The sequence below is a fragment of the Coturnix japonica genome, chromosome 2, assembly GCF_001577835.2.
Source record: "Coturnix japonica isolate 7356 chromosome 2, Coturnix japonica 2.1, whole genome shotgun sequence".
In the NCBI taxonomy this organism is placed as follows: Eukaryota; Metazoa; Chordata; class Aves; order Galliformes; family Phasianidae; genus Coturnix; species Coturnix japonica.
Window position 1 is genome coordinate 30,201,821 of NC_029517.1, and position 12,666 is coordinate 30,214,486.

The window sequence follows — 12,666 nt, forward strand, 5'->3', positions numbered from 1 at the left end:
CTGTCGCTGGCATCTGTCACAGCAAGCCCCACTAGCTGCTTAATGGAAACGTTAAATGGCTGAAGCTGAACAGCTGTTGACAGGAGAAAAATGCTGAGGGAACCTTCCTGTCCTGCCCTATTTCCAGCATCTCTTCCTAAGGACAAAGGATGTAGGCTGGGAAGGCAGTGAAATATGTTGGCATATACCTCTGTTGCCTGCACAGAACATATTGCACGTCATATAAGGCCCCATTTCTAAAGACCAGCTCAATAGTTTGTAATTCTCACATGTAGTGTGTCTTTGAAATGAACAAGGTGATGATTTAGGATCTGGAGTTGCAAAGCTCTTGCTTTATTTCCCTGTTTTCCCATCTCAAAACAGGGGGGTGCCATGCTGCGTTACCTCACTGCGGAATAAAACCACAGTGCTCTGATGGGGAGTCTCAGAAGCAGACCCTGTGGGTATTCCTCATCTTTCTGCTCAACATCTCCACTGAGAAACACATTTCTGCTGTTGTGAGCAGTGAGGGGCAGCAGCAAATTCTCTGGAGGCCGCCGGCCTTTCCAGCTTGATAGAAGCCCGAGTCTGTCACAGAACTGTCCTCAGTGGCAGCAGCTGTGTGTGCTGCCTGTGCTGGGCAGGGGGCACGCCTGGCTGCTGGGGGCTGTGCAGAGCACTCAGAGCACTCAGAGCTGGCTGTCGGAGTAAGTGTGTGCGTCCACATCAGGGACCTCTGCCCTGCCTGAAAGGTTACATTGATGGACTTTAAGATCTCGCCTCGATGTGTGTGGACTTAACTTTTGAGTTGTAGCTCCGTGGTTGAAGCTCTCACAGTTGGTAGCATGATGCATCATTGGGGTGAGCACGTGTTTTCTGTGCTGCCTTATCCCCCAGGCATGGACAGAGAGGGGACCGCATCCTGTAGTGACTGTATCAGGGGCAGCTTTGAGTAGCACAGTTTGTTGCTATACATATGTGGGCAAAAGGTGTTTGTTCAGCTTTTCGTGTTCATTAACCTCTCTTTTGTACACTGCATAAAACCTGTGCTACTGAGATTACAGTCATAGAATCATAGACTCACGCAGGTTGGAAAAGACCTTAAAGGTCATTGAGTCCAACTGCAACGTAACCATACTTCCCTAACTAACAACCCTCCGCTCAGTCATGTCCCTGAGCACCACATCCACATGGATTTTGAGCACGTTCAGGGATGGTGACTCAACCACCTCCCTGAGGAGCCCATTCCAGTGCTTCACAACCCCTTCTGAAAAGAAGTTTTTCCTAAACTTACCGTGATGCAACTTGAGGCCATTTTCCCTCATCCTGTCACCAGTGAGAAGAGACCAACCCTGTTCTCACACTGTAAGCACCTTTCAGATACTGGAAGAGAGCAATAAGGTCTCCCCTCAGCTTCCTCTTCCCCAGACTAAACAGCCCCAGTTCCTTCAGTCTCTCCTCATAGGGCTGATTCTCCAAGCCCTTCACAAGCCTTGTTGTCTTTCTTTGGACCTGCTCCAGCACCTCAGTGTCCTTTCTGTATTGAGCTTCAGCGCTTAAAGGGAGAAAAAGAAACTCCTTTTATTGGGTATTTAAAATGCCACTGTTCTTTTTACCAGGATGATGACAACGCTGTACCTTCTGCTCCTGATCCTCCGAGCCTCCTCCTGCATGAACGTGGAACGGGTTTTTGCTTTGATTCCAGGTAAACATTTATCTTGTATTGCTCTTCCATGTTTCTGCATAGCTGGAATCCTTTCCTCAGTTTGGGGGAGAGGGGATGAAAAGGGGAGGACAAACACCATTAAGCATTTTTAGTTGGTGTTTGGTTTACAGTGAACTGTGAGAGAACTCCCTGGGTGGACTGTTTGTGTTATACCTGATTTTTGACTGCACGTCAAATGTCATTTGGTAAATGAATGAATAACTTTTGGGTCCCCCCCCCCTCTTTCTAACCTAATTGTGAACCTAAGTTTAGAGCTTTTACAAAGTGCTATGTTTGCTAAGAACGAGCATTTATGAGCAGGGAGAATGGTTTCCCATGAAACCGCCTGGCCATTAAGGCCGTCAGTGGGTTTGTATTCAGCGGTAGCTGGAATCATGTCAGAATGATGTCACTTTCAAAATGCCGAGGTGGTTCTTTTGGAATTCCTGTGTAAAACCACACGGCTGTGTCCAACACCTTCAGCTCAGGCGTTTAATTAAGAGCACGGTACTGCCTGCTCACACTTAGGTTGGTAGCAAAGCTGGTAACGTCAGTGGCAGCGGATCCTACTTCTGCCTTTAGCTTTGAGATAACAGATTAAATGACCCATCCCTTCTTTTTGTTTCTTCCTCTCCGCCTCCTGATGAAGCTTTGATGTGCACAAGAAATGCCCTCTTTGCGATGTGATGTTTCCACCCAACTATGACCAGAGCAAGTTTGAGGAGCACGTGGAGAGCCATTGGAAGGTGTGCCCCATGTGCAGTGAGCAGTTCCCACCTGACTACGACCAGCAGGGCTTTGAGAGGCACGTTCAGACGCACTTTGATCAGAACGTTTTAAACTTCGATTAAATACTCCTGTTTTGCAGTGTAGCTTAAGCAGAAACTACTTTTGAGTGGTCTACCTATGGAAAACAAACAGCACATCTTTCCTTTAACAGTGCAAATCTCTGAGTAAAGCTAGTATACTCTAATGGAAGCCATGAGGAGTCTTGGCTGCAAGCTGCTATTTGGGTTATTTTCTCTTTATTTAACATTATACTAAAAACAAGCAAACAAACAACTCTCCAGCCCCCCCCCCCTTGTTGTGTCTGTAGTTATTTATTCCCCTGCTTAGTGGCAGTTGTTAAGGACGCGGGAATGACAGCCTCAGAAAAAGGCCCACCTTCATGATATTCTTCAGCTGTATGGAAAACCACCAGAACACCTGTGGTAACTGAGGCGTGATTCAGATGTAACACACAGATGCTTTTCCTCCTGGAGTCGTGCACTCTCTTTGAGTATCAGTTAAATCAGAAAGCGAAATAATTAACCCAACAAAAGTAGAGTTTTCTAGAACCTTTCTGCAGTGTAGCTGCATGTACTGTGAGATTACGTGCCCGCAACGAAAGCAAGGGTGAGTACTTCAGTTTCACACATGGAATGTTTGCCTTAAGGAATAACATTGAATGAGGGATGTTTTACTTTAAGGCAGTATTTTTGAGTTGAAAGACAAGGCTGTGCTTAAATGCCTGGAAATCAATTGTTTAAGTAAGTCATTGACCATTACATTGCAACTGCATTCAGTAGAAAACGTTCTATTTTCACAACAGTGAATTGTGTTTGTTTTGGCTTTTAAACCCTTTTAACTTTATGTATTTCTTTCTAGTAAATATAAATGTGTGTATATCTAAAACATTTTATATTTACTTAACTGTATTAAGTAAAATTGCTATCCATGTGTTGTACAGTAGTCTTGTAACATTAAAAGCAAAGTTACTCATAGACTCCATGGTGCTGTTTCTGTCATGTGCAACAAAGGAACTGCTGCACAGAGGGAGGGGTTTGGAGGTTCAGAGTAACTCCTGTGCTGTGCAGTTCTCTTCCATGAGCATAAGCAATAACCAGCTCAGGGCAGGGTGCAGTAGAGGCCGCATGGCACAGTGAGTGGCAGTGCCCCAGTAGGCACTGTGTTGCTCCCCTGCATTCCCTTTTGTCTTTATCTTTAAACTCAGGGATTCTTGCTGGCCTAAAGCAGAATGCGGATGGATTGAAATAGTGATGTGTAATGTCTGAAGTAACTCAATGGTGCGTGAAAACGGAACGGGTTACAGAAGCCAAAGCATTTTAGTGGTCATATTCGTAAAGGTGTCTGAAGTCTTGGAAAACAAGCCGTGAAACTCAGCATCCTTCGAGAGGCTGAATGAAAATGCTCAGTTCTTCCTCCTGTGTGTTTTTGCTGTATGTGTCTGTGTGCAACCCTGAAGTTGCTGCAGGCGTGAAAGGCACAATGATACCGAAGTAAAACCCACAGCTAAAGACTGTGTGCAGCCCCAGAGCTGAACTCTGCGTCAGTGACAAGCCGAGAGTGGTTTTTTTAGGTCAGAGGCAGTTTATTTTAAATGTGATTTGATTTACATTTATAAGCAGCTTTCTCGACAGGAATTTGTTAAGTTGCCTTCAGTTCTCAAACAAACCTCTGTCACTTTCAAACTTAAAGACTTTGTCCCCAACGAAACATATGAAAATATAATTTAAAGCACACTTTTTCACAGACACGGTACAATACATTCACTATACACAGTATAACAAAATAGTCCCATCTTTACCTGTTTAATAATACTGTCACAATGAATAGGTAAATAGAAACTGGAATTTCATTTTTTATAGTTGAATTTACATGCAACGATGACGTTTTACGACTGTTTAGCTGTCGGATTTACTTACCCAGCCTGTAGGTTCTCGCACTAGGAGCAGAGCCAGGACAGAGTTGTTGGCCACATCTGTTGCCAAAACTGCAGAAGGTAGGAAATGGCCACCTGGGGCCTTTTGGTGCACCACTGATTCTCATGTCTGAATCATCCTTAGAGCCCAGCTGACAGCAGTGTGCGGTGCAACTGCTGCCGTCCCATGAGGGTTGGGAAAAGAGGCATTTTGTTTTAATAGGGATGTTCTACATGTATTGGATCGGGATGAGGCCCAGCCTTTCAGAGGGAGTTCTACTCAGCTGAAGAACAGGCGGCAGCTGTTTCCCTCCAAACGTTTTCCTTTTAAAGCTTTGGAACAAAATAAAGGGAAGGCTTATTCCTCACAGGTGAGCTTTCTTTTGCACTTAGAAGGACAGGAAATAAGCAAAAGGTGATGGCTGTACTGAAAATTTTGCACTCCTCACCATGTCAGAAACGTTTTGAGGTGGGGGTGCCCACCTGATGCAACTGTCCAGCTGCATTCCAGGAATGGCACTTGTGAGAGAAGAATGCTCAAGGCAGGATGGTAAGCAACAAATGTTCAGGTATGGTCCAGACACGGAGCTCTCTCACGTTGACTTCTAAGTCAACCTCTGGCCACCTGCTGCAAGAAGCACTTAATCTTCAATAAGGCTCATATGTCACATTTTAGCAAAAGGAATCGTAAAGCTAAACAGACACTGCCAAAGGGAGTGCGCCGACTTACAACGAGAAGCACAAAACGTACAAAGAAAACCTGAAGATACGATGAAGGTGAGGGAGAGATGTTAGAAGCTCCCTTAGCACAAAGAACGGACCTCCTTCAACCATGCGCAGAATCCTTGATTTTTATTTGCAACCACAGGCACACGCCAGTACGGCAGTTGCAAGAATTGGCAACAACATAAAACATTAAATCTGTTGGCAATAGAGAACTACAAAGTGCTTTAGAACTTCATCCGAGATGAAGATAACTCTTTTTTCTCACACACACATAAATTTGCACTTAAGTATTTCCGAGCGTCTTTCTAAGAGATACTTCAGGGGTAACTACTGAGTTGGACTGGGATGTTGGTCCTCCGAAGTCTGATGGGCATGAGTGTAATACGACATCTCGTACAAAAAAGAAGCGGGTTTCTAACACTAACGTGATTGTTTACTAGTTCAAATGGCAAGATTTTCAGCATTTCAAAAGGGGAAGGGGGGGGGAGGGATTTGCAAGAGAATATAAAATACAGCAAGCACACCTTTTTATGTATGTTATTTAAGTATGAAAATATTTTTAGCATATTATGTTAAACATTCTTTCTTATTTATATTTCCGTTACCTATAAGACTTGCTACTCCACCGACAACTCCACACGTAAGGCATGTCAGCTATGGTTTGATAACGGTGGTCTCGGTTTGGTTTTGCACGCACACGGACAGATGCATCGAGAGTCTCCGTCATGCTACAATCTTGAGAGGATGTCAGTGCCAAGCTCTCCTCCTCTTACTCCTATTCAACGCTGCCGCACGACTGAATACGCCACGCCCCCTCCTTCTTTTGTTTGGGAGAGAAAGAAACCAAATGTTCTGAAGAATCTATTAGCTTTTTATAGCACCTTATCTCGAAGTAATGAAAATGGGTACGATGATTACATGTGCAAATGTACAAAATCATTAACTCTACAAAGATACATCATTCCAAAATTACAGAAAATTTTAAAGCATGCATTTAATTGTTTAAAGGGTTGCTGAATGCTTCCCCTGCAAAAGGTGGCTGTTCTCAAAATCAGCAACTGCTGGTGAGGATTTCTTGGCACGTTTGTGACCAGCATGTTATTGCTGCATCTTCCTGATAATCTCAGCAGACACGGGGGGGTGGAAATTGATTGTGTGGTGCCGCAGGCCCTGAGCTGTCTTGTAACTCTTTCCGCAGCGACACTTGAAGGGTTTGCGTACGCGGATCTGTGTTCTGTGGCCGTTCTTGGCGTGGTACTTGATGCCATTCACATTCTGTGGGGCAGAAAGCAAAGCGTTAGGTGCCCGTAGCTCTGATAGCGCACTGCGACCTGTTAGAGCACAGCACTGACTCCATGTTACAGCACACTGAGCACTGGGAACTCTCTCCAGGTTCTGGGCATATGTTGTGCTCTCAAGGCGTGTGGGATGAGATGGAGAGTATCTGTGCAGCTCTCATCTATCTGACCTGGGTAATCCTGCTACTTCCCAGTGCGCTGCACTGCAACGAAGATCTCACGAATAGGGCTGTATGTAAACGTTCTTTGCTTTCTGACATTCCCTTTGCATAGCACCGAGAAGTTTGACTCTGAGGGTCATTTACAAGCAACAAGTTGGCAGAAAGACTCCAGTAATGCTCCAAAAAGCGGGAGCTGCACCCATGGCATTTGTGTTCCGCTCTGTGTCATTGTTTCTGGAGATGTCTGTGGGCATCATCAACGTGTGACAGCTTGTGCACTGCCTCCAAAGAATTAAATGCAGGCATCACAGAGAGACTTGCACAGGGCGCTGGAAGGTAGTCCAGAGAACAGGCTGAACAGAGAGGTTGTGGATGCCCCATCCCTGGAGGTGTTCAAGGCCAGGTTGGATGGGGCCCTGGGCAGCCTGGTCTAGTATTAGATATGGAGGTTGGTGGCCCTGCCTGCAGCAATAGGGTTGGAGCTGGATGATCCTCGAGGTCCCTTCGAAGCCAAGCCATTCTATGGTTCTATGATTCTCACCAACTACTGTGTGGGAATATGCTACAGCCACAACTGGAGAATTTCTCCACTGAGCTTTGGAGAGAAAGGACATGACACAGCGTTCACATCACTGGCAAAAAGAGGAAGAAGCCACTGTGGTCTAACTGGCTCAGACAGTGCTTTCCCTCAGATACTTGAGGCCCTGCTGCAGCTTTCAGATGGGTTTGCACATGGTTCTGCTTTTCAGCACCTAAAGGGCTCTTGGTGCATAAGGACGAGGGAAGTCAGTGGGCAGCAGGATGACTGCCACAGGACATCCATCAACACCTGAGCACCAAGCAGGCCCGTGCCTTCAAAAAGGAGGAAATCAGGGTGACAGCCAAACTGCTGCTACTGCAGTTTAAAAACAAAGTGAACCTCAAACCCTGTATTTATCTTGGAAATTACAGAAGCCTGTTCAGACTCTGACTTTTCATAACCAATCACTTTAAGACACTTCTAACCAGCTGCTGCCCATTGTTAACGGACCCCACCAATCTGCAGTCACAAACATCCTTGCTATTCTGTGCCAGCAACGCTCTTCTCCCATTGCAGGCTTTTTAACAACCCACTCAGCATCAAGTACAGAACTCACCGCAGGCTTTGATGAAGGGAGAAAGTAATTTAAGTGATTTCAGGTGGAAAAATTTAAGGAAATGCTAAAACAGAAAGCTGTGTGGAATTAGTTGGGCTGCGGAAGGTTTGGGAACAGTAAAACATGCAGGGTATGAGGAGCAAGCATAACATGAAACCCAATCTGAGCTTCTGTCTTAAAGACAGCAGTTGTTAGAACTCTTCAGCGCTTTTTCCACCGCTGCAATGTAAACACTTTTGTATGTCTGGGTTGAGTTTGTTGAGGTACGGTAAAAAACGCTGCCAAACGCATACATCACTTTTATTGCTCTGGTTACTTAGGTTGCTCATTATTTACTCTCCCAAATAGATTGAGGAAGAAGATGGCAGTGTAGGAGGGCGCTCCAAAACCTTACACAGGAGGAAACAATTATTAACCTGGGACCAGATCAGGAGGAGATACGGAAGTTCAGCCTGGCACTGCGGGGCCTGGTGAGACACAAGGACACCTGATGGGTAGGGCCCCTTGCATGGTTGTGCTCATGAAGCTACCCCATTCCAGAAGCTGAGAGCTCACTGCCCTCCTAAGGTGGGGAAAGACATCTCTTCTTTCAGCCATGGGCATCTGTTTGGTTTGTTTGTTTGTTTTTTTTTTTCACTATCTTCTGGCTGCTCCTTTCCTAAAATACCAACCAGCCCAGCCCACCTTCCCAACATCCTCTGAAGGAAATGAAGAATGTCCCTATGTCCCTTTCCTTCTCCTCTCCCTGTAACACTGTCACTTTTGCTTCTTGTGCCAAAGTCATGCTTCTCCCAGCTAAAGGTTTCTTTTTGGGTCCAGTTCCTCTTTGCTCAAGGAAGCTCTGCTCTGGCTACTTCATTCTTTTCATGTCAATCCTCTTCTTTCCTTCTCTCACTTCAGAGTTCTCAAGGGATGGCAGTACCTACATACAGGTCAACTTTTTCTGAGGGCAAACTCTCGAACAAAATGTGTGATAGCATCCGCACCACAAAAATTCCACAGCATGAACAAAAACCACTCATCAAGAAAGAGAAGGCTGCACAGTGAAACGTCCTGAACCAGCACCAATTCCTCCAGGACAGGAAACACGTTCAGCACATCCCGCATCTCACCATCCACAGCTACTTCTGAACCCATCCCTTGACTTGCTTCCCTCTTTAGAAGCATACCCTCCCTACAAACACGTGTGCCTCCCTGGGCTTTAGCGCCAGTAAAGACACTTGTCACATAGATCTGAATGAGACAATCATCTTAAGCAACCGTAACTATCAACATGCCAGCAGTAGAGAAAAACCCTCGCAAAGGCAATCTATGCACGCAGATGAGCCTTGCTTTATACGCCCTTTCAAACACTATCATAAATGAGGTGTACTTAGCAAAGTACATCTTCCATCCCAGTCAATTTCAGACCTGGCAATATACCTGCTGTGATAAACTATTACTGTTTTTTCATGTAGGAAGAGCAGGAAACTTCAAACTTAACAAACCAACTGCACTGAGAACTGAAACTGGTACTTTCTGGGCAGCTAGAAAATTTTCAAAGGCCACGAACAGCTTAAGTCAGTTTGCTTTTCTAGTGTATTTGTAGGTGAAGGATGTTTATCTACATCACATACATGTTTTCCTTCTCTTGGATACTCATAGTTTTCTGCCTAGGTCCGGTAACGGTCATTAGAGAAAAAGAAAGCATGTTTCAGAAATCAGCAAAGCTTCAGAGGCTGCTGTGCTCCTATAAGTCAGCATGCTCCAAACTCCATCAGCTGCTTTGGAATATCCCGCCAACCAAGTTTACAAGCCATTAAAGAAAAAGTTAATTGTTTTTCAGGATCTCTGGCACTTGCAAGAAAAACTTGTGTCATGCCATACCTTACAGAGGGCTTATTAGCAATGCATTTTATAAGCAAGTAACTTCATTTCTAACAACAAAAAAAGAAAGTTCCTGAAGAACAATTCAATTTTTATGACTCACTTCTACTGCGACGCCTATGGGAGACCGCCAGCAGATAGCAGCTGGGCAGGAGGCCAGTAGGGTCTTCTGATACTCATCTGGGCTTGTGTATAAACATGTTCTTATTACAGTTTCCATTGTCCGCCCCAGCCCACTCCTTGGGAGTATTTGTTGTACTCATTCTTGTCTTATTTACCTTTCCATAATGACTTTTCAGTGCAGAGGCCATCTTTTATCCTTGCACATTGTTTGCAAAAAGGAGCCCTGATCCTCACAGGGTCCTTTAGGCAGCACTGTAGTACAAATAACACACCTAAAAATAACATCTCTGCTTCTCAAACGTACGTCACGTAGGGCCAGACAAAAGAAAATTGTGTATATTCTCTTTTCCTCCTCGCTCCCTTAAAAGAATGCATCCTTTCTCAGCCGTAAAGTGAGCCTGGCAATTACTGTATGTGCATGTCCGTGTTCCTGTTTGTAGCTCTATAATTGTTTTACAGCCCTGACTGTGATTATCCAGTACCCACCAGAAAATCCCAGCGCTTTGATCACAGGACTCCCTACCCAGACTGGGCAAATAATTCATCTGAGGAGGGGGCGGAGGGGGGGGGGGGTTAAAGCAGAAGGAAGATGAAGAGGAAACAAGAGACACGGCTGACACAAAACTAAAAGGAAGGAAACGAAGATAAAAACGTAAAAGGAAAAAAAGAATAGGCTGAAAAGAAAAAAGGAAGGAAGCAGAACCCACAGAAAAGGGAGATGAGGAGAGGCAGAGCTAAAGGAAATACATTTTCCTATCTGGACTGAACAGAGGTGAGTCTCTTAGGAATATATGGTACTTTTTATTTGCTGCTGCTCTCTGTCTATCAGCCTCTCTATGGGTCATTAATTTGTTCCCCATCCGACTGTTCTAACATTAATGGTGTACAAGATAACCCTCAGACAGTCCTCATGCATTTGAGATGAAGGTAGCGAGATAGCAGAAGCAGGCAGGAACAGCTTGCTTATTTGGGCAATAAAAAGACTGAGGGCTGGCAGTCAAACAGAGAACAGACAGGATATAGCAAATTACAGGGTTCTCCTTCTAGCCACTGCCATTAAATGAAAGTTTTCTGCAGTGCATAGATGCCCTGTGGGCACAGTGACTTCTAACAATCACCATGGCTTGTTTGCTTCCTGAGCCAGGGATTTAGCTTTTATACCATACCCTCCATCTGACGCAGCCTCTACCACACACAAGGGAAGTATTACAAACAACGTGGTTATATCCATAATGTAATACATGCAAATATTCTCCAAACGTCTTCCCCTCTGCCCTGTCCTGAGACACAGAATAATCATGACACGGGTCAGATACAGCTCTGCAAAACCAGACTTGCATGAAATGAGTGCGCTGCTCTCTTGCTCACATTACAAGTATTTTAAGCAAGCATTAGCTGATCTCCCAGTGCTGTACTCGAATCTGTCTCATGATCTGCTGCTAACAGAGATGCCACAGTCCAGAACAGCTGCAGGATCACTGACACACATTTTCAGCCACTGCACGTTTTCACATACAGTTTATTCATTCTCGTCACAACTGCTTTATCTCAAATGTTATCAGTCTTCCTACATTTCTCTTTCATACTTCTGTTATCTTTTACGTCCCTAATTAGCTAAAGTCTACCCCTTAGATAAAGCAAGTATAAAATCAAACTCAACCACCAGTGCTTTCCGTGGGGTAAGGTCAGAGCTTGAGTTTCCTAGTGCTTCATGCAGAAGTGGTTCAAAGGAACTGTGGCTAATACATTATTTCTGTTCCTAAATTTCAGTGACTACAGGACACTGTGATACAGACTAAAACTGTCAATAAAATTCCATCGGTCCCTGCACCAGTTCACGTGAGGCAATATCCCTGTCCCCACAACATCACATTATGTTCTTTACCAGCCAGCTCAAGGTTCAAAGTTAAAGACTTTTCACTCCCATAAACAGACACATTTTTCTCATGATGGAGAGTAATCAGAAAGGGGAAAAAAAAAACCTTCCCAGCGTGTCACGCAGAGGGATGCAAGCCCAGCACTCAGGGCCAGACACAGCGACGACTGTGCACATGAGTCACTGGGACACTGACCCGGGAAGGAACGATGCCAGAGTTCCTCTAAGGCTCTGCCTTTTGGGGGTGACCTCTGACTTGCAAAACATTAACCACCACCTTCCTGCATCAGCTTCACAAGGCACAGCACCTGGGTGCAGTCTTGTGAAGGAGAACTGCACCTCTCCCACATATGCAGAAGGAATCCGTCCCGGTACGGATGGGCAGAAGCTTCTTACTTAGTGCCTCTAAAAGGGACATGATGGTTTTGCTGGTACTGCCTCTTAGGCTGCCGTTCATTTGTCTAGGTAATGGAAAACTAGTTGAAACGTGTAAAGCAAAAGTCTTGCAAAAGTCACTGTATGTAATCTTGTTTGACAACACGGATACAAAAGGCTTTACGTTCTTTATAAAACTTGTAACTTTATAAAGCTTGTAACCTGGCTGTGCTTGAGAGGAAACCAGTGATTGAAATCCACCTTCTGCTAAAACAGCACAGTAACGCATGGGACAAGTCCATTAGATGAGAAAGGTATAAAATGATTTGACAGACTTTTTTTTTCCCCTCTCTTACCTGCACCAAGAAGAGATAAGGCAGATCTGTGCTACTGCTTACCTTATATCTTTTTTTACATCCAGGAACAGGACAGGCGAAAGGTTTTTCATCCCCTCCATTCATGCACATTGAACTAAGGATAGCTTCAGAGCTGATAGCACTTTCTGTAGTCCAGGACTCATCACTGTCTGATTCTTCATAGTCTACTTCCTCCTCATCATATTCACTACCTAGAAAAGCGGGGTAGCGAGATAAAACAAGAATAAATAAGAGCACGGCGAGATAACGCGTTCTGTATTTATTACATCAGTTGCAATGACTTGCAATTTCCCCACTTCTGTCTTTGCTGGAAGATGGTTCTTTTTAATTTTATAAATCTATC

General features: G+C 44.7%; 2 protein-coding genes across 2 annotated transcripts in view; one reads left to right on the forward strand and one right to left on the reverse strand.

Annotated features, from left to right (window-relative positions):
* Positions 1-3,449, forward strand: part of TAX1BP1 (Tax1 binding protein 1) — a 46,342-nt gene extending 42,893 nt beyond the window's left edge. Inside the window, exons 14-15 of the mRNA XM_015853731.2 lie at positions 1,599-1,684; positions 2,334-3,449. Of these exons, the coding sequence (XP_015709217.1) occupies positions 1,599-1,684; positions 2,334-2,535 (288 nt within the window). The 3' untranslated portion in view covers positions 2,536-3,449. The remainder of the gene's footprint in view (positions 1-1,598; positions 1,685-2,333) is intronic.
* Positions 3,450-5,218: 1,769 nt separating this feature from the next.
* JAZF1 (JAZF zinc finger 1) overlaps positions 5,219-12,666 on the reverse strand; it is a 153,954-nt gene continuing 146,506 nt past the window's right edge. Inside the window, exons 4-5 of the mRNA XM_015853732.2 lie at positions 12,345-12,514; positions 5,219-6,386 (exon numbers count right to left, since the gene is read on the reverse strand). Of these exons, the coding sequence (XP_015709218.1) occupies positions 6,210-6,386; positions 12,345-12,514 (347 nt within the window). The 3' untranslated portion in view covers positions 5,219-6,209. The remainder of the gene's footprint in view (positions 6,387-12,344; positions 12,515-12,666) is intronic.